This window comes from Sinohyriopsis cumingii, chromosome 11, assembly GCF_028554795.1.
Source record: "Sinohyriopsis cumingii isolate HCF-2022 chromosome 11, ASM2855479v2, whole genome shotgun sequence".
Taxonomy (NCBI): domain Eukaryota; kingdom Metazoa; phylum Mollusca; class Bivalvia; order Unionida; family Unionidae; genus Sinohyriopsis; species Sinohyriopsis cumingii.
Window position 1 is genome coordinate 33,163,713 of NC_142971.1, and position 12,051 is coordinate 33,175,763.

The window sequence follows — 12,051 nt, forward strand, 5'->3', positions numbered from 1 at the left end:
TTATTTTTTGTTGTAATGGTTGTCAGATCACCTGTTGGTGTACGCGCCCTGCATTTCACACAATATAAATCCATATTCTTTTTTTATATATCATGAATGTAATTGATTTTTCTGCAACACGAAAACAAGAACCAGTCAAGCATCATGATTGGACCATCTGGAAGTGGTAAAACACAATTGCTACTTAATTTGATAATGAGATGGCTTAGGTGGGATAAGCTGTATTTAGTAGCTCCGTCTGTAGATGACCAGCGGTGCTATGATGTACTAAAAGATTTTAATGAAAATGCAAAATCGTTAAATGAGAACGGAGACGATGTTGTTGAATTTATCACTGATATTGATGAAGCGCCAAGTATTGATTCAATTGATGGGTTTATTAACAATTTAGTAGTGTACAATGATGTCATGCTGGACAAGCAATCAAATCCCGCTAGAATATTTTCCAGGTAGACACAAAAACACTGATGTGATTTATGTAACCCAGCGGTATACACAAATACCAAAAGTGATCAGAGATAATTGTAATATTCTTGCTGTGTTTAACGGAGTTGATAGCACACGTTACGAAATATTCATCAGACTTGGTGCAGCGGCGATATGGACATAATTTAATTTAGAAATTTATTTAGTCAGGCTCAATTAACTCCACGTTGATTTATCACAATAAATTTACACGATCTTCAAGCACGATATCGAGTCGGACTTGATACGATTTTTGGATAATAGCAGCAGAGAGGGCGCGATTCCAAATTGTCACCGACACTATCGCGTTTTTCCTTCGATGTATCACAAAGAAAGAAAAAACAAAAAACATCAGCGATAACCGAGTAAGACAATTTGTCATCGACGGAGTTGTCTTACGCTGGATATCGCGGGTTGTTTTGTTTTTTTTTTTTTTTTTTTTTCTTTTGCAATCTCCCAGGAAGGCGTATTTTGCGAAAATACAAGTGACCCATTTAGAGGCTGTTCGCCCTCTCTGCTGCTGCATTATTTATCGATAAAATTAAACCGTTAAAGTCTGATATTAGAACATGCCTGCTCCTGACCACTCCATTTATCCAAAACAAAGTATCCCCGGCCGATAAATCAGCAGCTCACCCATGATGATGTTTATTATCGGGTTCTCGTCCATCAGTATCATCGCAGATTTGGGGGGTGGGGTGATTTATCGGATTCCCACCCACCCACACACAATCAAACAAGCAAATGAATGAACAAACAATGTCAGTGTAAATTTTGAACTAGGTATTCATTGACGATTGTTCTGTCATTAATGCTGCAATATTCATTTGAAAGGTTCCGAAGAGATAAATATCTTAATTATTATCTTAAACTGACAGCTACTAATTAGTGAACAAACTAACAAATAAACAATGATAATAAATTTTGTATTATTTGTTGACAGAAAGTTGTAGTTTCAAAAGAACACGGAACAAACTATGGTTAGAAAATACTTTTCCAATAATATAAAGAAAAGTAAGTAATTAAATTTAAAAGTGAAAATTATATATTTTGTTTGACGAACAAAAGTAACAGCAGCTCAAAATAGTTACCGTATAAGCTTTCGCTCTTTCAGAATCGATTTCAGTTAAGGGAGATTACTCTAGGTTGCAAGTTTCATCCGGGCATGTTTGGTTGCTAGATGAAAACAAATAGGGTGGAAAGTGTGAAAAATCTGTACTGATTTATCTTTGGTTCTTTACTGCTTTATAAAAAATAATATTAAAAGCTACAATGGCAGCTGCATCTATGAAATCGTTACCGCAAGCGTTGAAGACATATCTTCGGCAGAACAAATTACCAGATGTTTACGAGGTAAATTTGCGTCTCTTATAAAACTTGAAAAGGCTTATAAGAATCATATTCATATTACGATATATTACAAATTCTTTAAAAATAAAGAATCGAATTGGAAAAAATGTATTATATCAGTTGTTTTGATGCACTTCACGTTTATCTATTTTCACCCGTGACACTGTTATACATATGCTCCAGTAACAAAATTATATTCGTGATGAACATACAACATTCAAGTTTATTGGAAAAAGTTCATAAGCACACATAACTTAGCATTCATAAAGAATTTGTTATATTTATGATAAGTTGGGTAAATATAGAAATGCATTCTGTTAATAGCTTGGTGTATTTTTCACTGCATCAAGACGGGTGGGACAATATATTATATATTACTCACATGTACAACATCATTATTTTGGTCACAAACACAGACCCCCTTGCCTTGCGATCACAGAACACACTTTTTGAGTAAAGAAAACGTCCCAAAACAACATTGCAGGAATGGCGGGTATGCTGCTGTAATCAAAGAAGTAAAGACAATATCAAAGTTTTGTGCTGAGCTGTCATTATTGATATTCATCAAGTGGTTCTTTGTTATTTTAATTTGTACAAATTTGCAAGAAATACATTCTTGAGTGGAAAATTTAATTATTAAACAGGGATTCTCTGCATATTTTTCTATTTATATCCAGGTATTAAGATTTGTTTATACTGTTAATTATTTAAATTCCTATCAGTATCAGTTAAGAATAGAAACAAAGATACATACCATGAACCAAACTCCATTTTACTGATAATTTGTTTGCCCCAAAAATAAATTATCATTAAAATCTTTATTAAATATTCTGTAAATCTATTTATCATCGATAGCAAATCAGCTTGGTGTGGGCATCATACAGTTTTATATGGAGCTTTTATTACTAATGTTCATAGGTTGTACTTTGTTATTAGTATTTGTGCAAATTTACAACATATACATACTTTTACACAATATTGCATAATTACCAGTAAGCCAGCATCCTCTATATTTTTACAAATTTTTTTTGAAGGTGTTAATATTTCATATCAGATAACAAATAAACAAGTTTACTTTAACAGCAAATTTGATATCATCCTTAATCTTAGTTATGATTTTTTTGGGACCAGTTTAACTTTTCTTTATTTGTAGATATTGGTGAGAATGATAAAATGCAAATAAAACCTTCATTATATTATGTCTTTTGTCTCTGATTATTTTTAATTACAGAGAAATTAGTTATGAAGGAAACAAAACAAGTTTTGAAGTTATAAAAACAGTACATTCAATAATTGAGGTTCTGCATATTCATGCTACAGGATTTTCTTTGCATATCTTTGAAGGCATTTTGTAACGAGTATATTTTTTTCAGGCATTGTTGACAGGATTAGCTGTTATGTGTCCTGAGGATCCAGAGCAGTTCATCATTGACAAACTTAAGGGCATCTTGGAAGAAGGACTTAACAGTCTGAGCTGGTAGAGTTTTTGTTCTTTTAATTATATAAGTAAGATAAATTTATTAGAAAATAGCTCACCATCTCTTCATGATATATTTATTACTTTATGGTCAATGTAAATGTAAAATAATTAACCATTCATTTAATTTTAATTGTATAGATCATAGATATGGTCAATGATGTATTATTAGTTACATGGTAAACTGTATAGTGCTTTCTTGTTAGCATTATTTCAGTGCTATTTACCTATTGGGTTGATGGACTATTAATGGATAGATATGTGTGAGATATGATTAGCATAAATTTTTATTCAAATACATGTATTGAGCATATATAACTTTTTATATCACTGAGAACTTTTCTTTAATGTACAGGGCTTGTGAGAATGGTATATATTGGTAATGTTCACTTGCCATTTAACAAGACTGTCCTAAATGTAATCTTAGAAAATGAAAACCATGGTACATGTATTTACACATTATTGTATGTCCTAAAATAATAACAAACAACCTGTCATATAGTCAAAAAGAAACAACATTAATATGAAAATAAAACAATAATGAGTACTATATCAATCGAACCTGAAATGCATACCATTTGCAAACTCAACTAATTGATCTGGAATAGTATGAATCAGCAACAAAAAGTGTTTTTATATGTTTTCAATTGTGGTCTAAGGTTGACATTGCCCGGGGTGGGAGTGGGAGACAAGCGCCCCAATCCTCCAAAATGCCCAATACGGCCTGCGTCTCTTACTGCCTCTGTCAACTAAAATCCAGCTCCTGGCCTTCGCGAGTGGCTTAGATTTGAAGCCCGGCAGACCATGTTTTCTACTAACAGGAGAAGGGGTGAAGGCGGCCCACTGGCGCCTTAAAACCAGTTGCTTCGGGTAGATGGGACTCGTAAACCTTGGATGGTAGCTCATCTAGGAGAAGGAAAACTCCGATTCCAAACCTCTGCTGCCTTGTGGCTATACCCACTCATGGGAAAGGCTAAGGGAGTAAACCCCGACAGAAAATCCGGAGATGGAGTCCCTAAGGTGGTATGACATTGACTTCAACGTCATTCCAGCAACTCCTGCGACGCCGTTGGTGCCAAGCTGTATCGGCATTCGTCGTTCCCTTGGGCACACCAGCTGCATGGAGAGGGGGGATCTGCTGCATGGGCAACAGCTGATTCTTCATACCACCCTGCCCAGGCTTCATAGCTCCACTGGAGAGGACACTCCAGCGTCGTCGTACGGCGTTGGCACAACACGAGAAGTAGCAGTTTACCGGTTCTAAGTCAAAGCTCGATTGGCGTAGAGCTTGGCGCCAGGGGTTACTTCTGACGGTGGGAGAGATCATCAGGTCTCACTGGACAGCTACCGCCCGCCTCAAGCTGGGCAGCCCCCAGTCAGTAAGGTGCTGCCCGCCATGGCCTGCCTGCTTCACTGGGTGCGTGGAGCTTAGAGAACCATCTCGACAAGTGGGCCACAAAACTCTGCACCAGGAAAGACTAAAAGAAGAAATAAAAAGACTCCAACTCTTCGTTTTGCGACCTGGAACATCAGGACCATGTGTCCTGGATTGACCACTGACCTACAGCAGATCGACAATGCACGGAAGACTGCCGTCATTGACAGAGAACTCTTCCGACTGAACATCGACATTGCCTGCCTCCAGGAGACCCGACTGGCTGACAGTGGCACCATCAGGGAAGCCAATTACACATTCTTTTGGCAGGGGAAGCCCTTGGATGAACCTAGGCAGCATGGTGTAGGCTTTGTTGTCAAGAACACGCTAATCGCCTTCATTGAACCTCCATCATCAGGTACTGAAAGAATCCTTGCCCTCCGGCTGTCAACATCCTTAGGCCCGGTCAACATCTTCAGTGTGTACGCCCCAACCCTCTACTCCACCTACGAGGAGAAAGACAAGTTTTATGAGGCTCTGGATCAGTCAATATCCAGTATCCCCTACAATGAAAGCCTTTACTTACTAGGAGACTTCAATGCTAGAATGGGAGCTGACCATGAGGCCTGGTCCACCTGTCTCGGCTTTTACGGAAGGGGCAAGATCAACGAGAATGGTCAGCGACTGCTGGAGATGTGCTGCTCCCACAGCCTATGTGTGACCAACACTTTCTTCAAATGCAAGGAGATCCACCAGGTGTCGTGGAGACACCCACGTTCACGCCACTGGCACCAGCTGGACCTCGTCATAAACAGGCGTGCAGAACTGGCCAGTGTCCTCCTTACCTGCAGTTACCACAGTGCCGATTGTGACACGGACCATTCCCTCGTGGCCAGCAAGGTGCGAATATTACCCAAGAAGCTGCACCACGCCAAGAAGAAGGGTCACCCACGTATCAACACCTGCTGTGCAAGCAACCCAGAGAAAACACAGCAGTTCATCAGCAAACTGAAGGAAGCCCTCACCAAAGTGACACCTGATGACACCAATATTGATTCCAAGTGGTCCCATATCCGTGACTCTGTGTACAATTCAGCCATCACAGCTTACGGGAAGAGGGAGCGAAAGAATGTCGACTGGTATGAGGCAAACTGGGAGGAGATGGAGCCCATGACTGAGGCAAAGAGGAAAGCCCTCCTGGCATACAAGGCTGCACCTAGCCCCAGAACACTACAAGCCCTCAGGATTGCAAGGAATAACGCCCAGAAGACCGCCCGCCGCTGTGCCAACACCTACTGGCTGAACCTTTGCAACAGTATACAGACAGCTGCTGACACCGGGGATACAAGAGGAATATATGAGGGTATCAAAAAGGCGACAGGCCCCCCCAGCTACAAGACCGCCCCCCTCAAGTCCAAGATGGGCGAAGTCATCACAGATCAGGGGAAACAACTGCAGCGATGGGTTGAGCACTATCTCGAGCTATATGCAACCCAAAACAATGTCACTGGAACTGCCCTGGACGCCATTCCAGACCTGCCTGTCATGGAGGAGCTAGACACACAGCCCACCCTGGAAGAGCTCGGAAAAGCCATCGATTGCCTTGCCTGTGGGAAGGCTCCTGGAAGCGACGGCATTCCGCCTGAAGTCCTCAAGAGCGGAAAACCAGCACTGCTCCAGCCCCTACACACACTCCTCTGCCTTTGTTGGGAACAGGGATACATCCCACAGGACATGCGTGACGCCAACATCGTCACTTTGTACAAAAACAAAGGAGACCGTAGCGACTGCAACAACTATCGGGGCATCTCCCTCCTCAGCATCATCGGAAAGGCCTTCGCCCGTGTTGCCTTGGCGCACTTGCAGATCCTAGCCTCCCGCGTCTACCCAGAGTCCCAGTGTGGATTTCGAGCCGGCAGGTCAACTGTAGACATGATCTTCTCACTACGTCAGCTGCAGGAGAAGTGTCGCGAGCAGCGGATGCCCCTCTACATTGCCTTCATAGACCTGACGAAGGCGTTTGACATGGTTAGTCGGAGTGGACTCTTCAGACTCCTGCAGAAGATCGGCTGCCCCCCACGTCTGCTTGCTGTCATTATGTCGTTCCATGAGAACATGCACAGCACAGTGTGCTTCAATGGCGCAACATCTGAAGCATTCCCAGTCATTAGCGGAGTCAAACAAGGCTGTGTCCTTGCACCAACGCTCTTTGCCATCTTCTTCTCCATGCTTCTCCAGTACGCATTCAAGGACTGCAGTGAGGGAGTGTACATCCATACCAGGGCTGACGGCAAGCTGTTCAACATCGCCCATCTCCGTGCTAAGACTAAAGTCACAGAGGTACTCATCCGTAAATTGCTCTTTGCCGACGATGCAGCCTTGACATCACACACGGAAGATGGACTTCAGCAGCTGGTATGCTGCCTCTCCCATGCATGTAAGGAATTTGGACTGACCATCAGTTTGAAGAAAACGAATGTCATGGCACAAGACACAGACTCCCCTCCCTCTGTCTCCATCGATGGGTACAATTTGGAAGTTGTCGAGAACTTCACATACCTCGGGTCTAACATCTCCAGCTCACTCTCCATTGATTCTGAGGTGGGCGGCAGGATTGCCAAGGCAGCAGCAGTGATGGCCAGACTTAACCAGAGGGTCTGGAACAACCCCAACCTCACAGAGAAGACCAAACTGCATGTCTACCAAGCGTGCGTGCTCAGCTCACTTCTCTACAGCAGCGAAACATGGACCACCTATGCAAGACACGAGAGGAAACTCAACAGCTTCCACCTGAGATGTCTGCGGCGCATTCTGCACATCCAGTGGCAGCACAAAGTACCCAACACAGAGGTTCTAGAACGCGCCAACATGAATAGCATGTTCTCCATACTCAGCGAGAGGCGCCTTCGCTGGCATGGCCATGTCAAGAGAATGGACCCAGGTCGCATTCCCAAGGACCTGTTATATGGGGTGTTAGCAGAAGGTGCACGACCAACTGGACGACCATATCTGCGCTACAAAGATGTTTGCAAAATGGATATGAAGACAGCAAACATCAATGTCAATGACTGGGAGAGCTGTGCAAACAACCATTCCAGCTGGCGTCTAGCTGTCAGGCAGGGAGTTCAAAACGCAGAGGAAAAGTGAAGAATAAAGCAAGCTGAAAAGAGAGCTAAAAAGAAGGATAAGCAAAAGCGTACTTTGGAGCTATGCCATCGTCTCCCGTAGACGGACGGATGCCAAGACTAAGATGTTTTCAATTAGAAAAGTATTATATTGTTGCATAATTTGTGGTCAAAGACATATTTAAAACTGTGCATAATTAGCTTATTCCTTTAGTAAATAGAATTTTCATTCAACACTGGTCAGCAAGTCAAGTTAAAACTTAATTGATTGGATTTAATGCTAAATAACAACATGAGTCTCTTCCAAGTTCTGCATGTTTCTATCAGGGAGATAACTGTATCCCATAAATGTTGGTTGATTACCATATTTCTCACCAATGTTTCTTTGGAAGGCTGGTGACTTGCCATTTCTTTTCACCTTTTTTTATCAACTAGTAATCACACTTTATTAACTTTTGAAACAAATTCTAGTTGTAGATATTTTAATATTGTAAGTGTATCATGAAATTTAGAATTTGCAGAAGATTGGATACCTTTTATGTATTTAGTGACTGTAATAACAGTATCAGTTTTAATTTATTAAATCCCAGAAATGTTGACTTTATTTGATACAAATAGACTCTGTCCAAAAGCACTCATATTTAATAAAAGTTTTGCTTTTTTATTCATCCATTACTTTCAATAACTGACCCTGGACCAATCATAGATGGTATGATGGTGTCTTGAAAAGGATATCGATGATATACTAATTGCTTCACTGTTTTTCACTTGAGTTACTCACATGCATAATTTCAGGAAAATTGTAATTGTAGTAATAATAGTGTAATTTGCAGTTTGAAAACACACACATCAGTATAGTAGATCACACTGAAGGAATATGTACGAATTTTTCTGATTTCCATCAATCTGTGGATGTGAGCAGCCTTATTTCCATTAAATGTTTGCACCTTTTGTCATTTTTTCGTAAAAGGTTTTGTTCAGTTTTATAAATGGACAACTACTATGGTAGAAAAGTTAAATTATCATAACTCATTTGTTTCTTTCACTGCATAGTTACAGTGCACAATTTATTGTGGTTTCTTCTTAGTTGCAATGTCTTTAATCATTATACTTGACTAGGTCTTTATTCAAGTACTGTGTACTTTGCTTTATGTTTATTTTTCAACAAAATCATAAAATACACTTATGTTGCTCTATGTTTCGCACAAGATTACTCCATCCTGCTTACTTTAATCCCTCCCATAAATTAAATCATCACAGACTTAAAATAACTGTCAGTCTTGCTTTGTTTTGTGCACTATGACAATAATTTCACTACTGACTGACATCTTGTATAAAATTGTAAACTAGAGGACTGACTCAGGCCAGCTAGCATGACTTTGGTTTGGAAACAGCTGTTTATAGTTTAAAAAACAGTATCAGGTCTAGCTAGTTGCCCAGCTCACTTAGTTCCAGTACAGTTAGATTATGTAAGAAGCCTGTGATGAATATCATATTAAAAAGAGCCCTATATGGCTATTCTTTGTGACTATTCTGTGGCTATTCTTTGTGACTATTCTATGACTATTATTTGTGACTCATGAACTGAAAATTTTGCCTGCATTTACAGATAACTTTTAAGTATTGAATGACACATGATCCTAAAGAAAAGGAATGTAACTCATATCTCTTTTCAAGGGTGGATTTGTTCTTTAGAAATGGGTTTAATTAACAGGCAGATAGATGAAGGTATTTGAACTCTAGCTGCCCATTTCTGCTGCAGTAACATGACTACTTTTCCCACCATCCAAAAAACAAATTACATGAACCATCTACCTTAATGAGAAAAAAACTGCCTCACTTTTGAATTTGACATATTGACACCTTTGAGTTTACGCTGTCTACATGACTAGAATACTGTGAGTATAATGTCCATTATCTAAACTAGAGGTCTTAAACATGCAGCTCATGAATTGTTTTCATGTGACCCACAATGACATCAGGAATTTGTAAAATAATTAATAATGCAAATTTTTTCTTTACAGCCAGCTAGTGTTTCTAAACATTTGATTATTACATCATTCTTGTTTCCAACATTTTAACTGGCTACCTTTTTCTATGAGCCACTTTCATGTATGAAAAGGTTTAAGTGATGTCAGTGTCAATATACTTGTTTTTTCATGTGGCCCTTGTGTCAATGTTGTTATTGTTGTTGTATGGTTTAATGCCATTTTTCAGCACACGATAGACTATAAATGGTGGCCAGTATTAATGGTGGAGGAAGAACCCGGGAAAACCCCGGGAATAACCACCGACCCACGAGAAGCTACTGGCAAGCTTTCTCACATACCCACATTGGCCGAATCCGAGACTCGAACCCATGCAGACAGAGGTGAGATGGCAGTGATCTGTAATGGAGAGTGCTTTATACTACTTGGCCACTTGGGGCCCCTGTGTCAATGTACTTGTTTTCATGTGGCCCTTATGTCAATGTACTTGTTGTCATGTGGCCCTTATGTCAATGTACTTGTTTTTTCATGTGGCCCTTGTGTTGGTTTGAGTTTGGGACCCCTGAAAATCTGATCTGAACAATGCCTTCCTCACAAAGGAAAAAGTTACTTTGCTTATAATGGGCAATCCCTGTAGATATGTGGCACTGACACCTTAAGGCAAGGAGAAACCATTGTTTGGTTAGAATACACCTAGCTGCTGACCACAGAAAGCAGGTGACTATTGTATAAAAGCCATTTATAGAGAAAATTTGCATGGGGTGGGGTGGAATAGAAAGACCACTGCATATACTTCCATATTAAAAAAAGTATGGTGTGGAGCTATTTTTTCAGATAAAGATGTCTTTAATAAGTATCTGACAACATTTTATTGCAATGGTGGTGGGGTATCATGAAGTATGGGTTTTCTGGATGCAATAGGACAGGAGGGCATGACCTTTTTTGGCCAAGGGCCATATTGCATTTTCTAAGACCATTCAAGGGCCACAAACACTAATTTCTTTAGTATAATTACTGTTCACAGGCCTGATTTCTGTGTTGTTTTAATTTGCCCTGAGGGCCAGACAGAACACGTTCGTGGGCTAAATCTGGCCCATGGGCTGGGGTTGTGCACCCCTGCTATAGGGTGTCAAACAGTTCACTATGGAAGTATTTGAAATTTGAAATTTATATAAATGATGGGTCTTTGGTCATTATGACTTGTATTTCTGAAACTAAACTTTATTATATTAAAGGCAGAGTTATATATGCTTGTGGAGATTTCGTTATGTACATTTTAATGAATTAATCTTATCACTTTAGACATAAATATTTGGAAAATACCAATGACAATGAAAATTTCTTTCCTTAGGGACATGTTTGTAGCAGAGGATATGAAACCCCCCCATAAAGTGATTTCAGAGAGTAACCTGGATTTCATCTTTCATGTAGATGATGAAAACATGATTGTAAGTATTTGTCTTTGAATGGTACTTTCAGATATTTTGAGTAAGACATGTTGGAAGAAAGTTAGAATTGTAAATAAAAACATTATTTTTTATAACTTATGTTCTAACAGTTAACTGACATTACATGGATCAGCCTAGGTTTTACTGTGTATAACACTTAAAAGGGCACATGGGAAGTTTTGTTAGCTAGTACAAGAACTCAGATCAGGGTCTGTACTGTTTGTTCTGCTGATTATTGCTAACAAACTGCACAGACCCAGATATACCAGTGCATTATACAATGGTAGATCTGGGTCTAAAGTTATGTGTATGATAAAAGGTAACAAATTGGATATAAAATTCATTTCCATGAGTATCAGTGAGTATTCTGGAGAGCATAGGTGGTAATATGAGTAGTCTTTTGGTGATGTAGCTGGAGAAAACCACCAACCATTGATAGCCAGTCACTAATTATTAAATATGTTGGTGTAAAGGATCAAACTCAATATTGTAAAGATGAAAAGCAAGTGTTTTCTGCTGTGTTTTCTAGATTAAACTGGTCTGTGGTTAATAATTCTTGATGTCTGAACTTCAGTGCACATAAGGTATGAATACCATATTTACTTGCCTATAAGTCAAGTCAGACTGCAAAAATAACAAAGGTCACATAATGCACCTCCAGATCAGGGTCTGTACTGTTTGTTCTACTGATTATTACTAACAAACTGCACAGACCCAGATATACCAGTGCATTATAAAATGGTAGATCTGGGTCTGTTTAGTTTGCATTTTAGACTCATAAGTGAGTATGTATGATAGTTAATTCGGTCAGCATTCAGTTCAT

General features: G+C 39.7%; 1 protein-coding gene across 1 annotated transcript in view; it reads left to right on the forward strand.

Annotated features, from left to right (window-relative positions):
• The first annotated feature begins 1,638 nt into the window (after positions 1 to 1,638).
• Positions 1,639 to 12,051, forward strand: part of LOC149787878 (F-box and leucine-rich repeat protein 13-like) — a 104,942-nt gene continuing 94,529 nt past the window's right edge. The window contains exons 1-3 of the mRNA XM_089974116.1: positions 1,639 to 1,818; positions 3,189 to 3,292; positions 11,132 to 11,228. Of these exons, the coding sequence (XP_089830242.1) occupies positions 1,738 to 1,818; positions 3,189 to 3,292; positions 11,132 to 11,228 (282 nt within the window). The 5' untranslated portion in view covers positions 1,639 to 1,737. The remainder of the gene's footprint in view (positions 1,819 to 3,188; positions 3,293 to 11,131; positions 11,229 to 12,051) is intronic.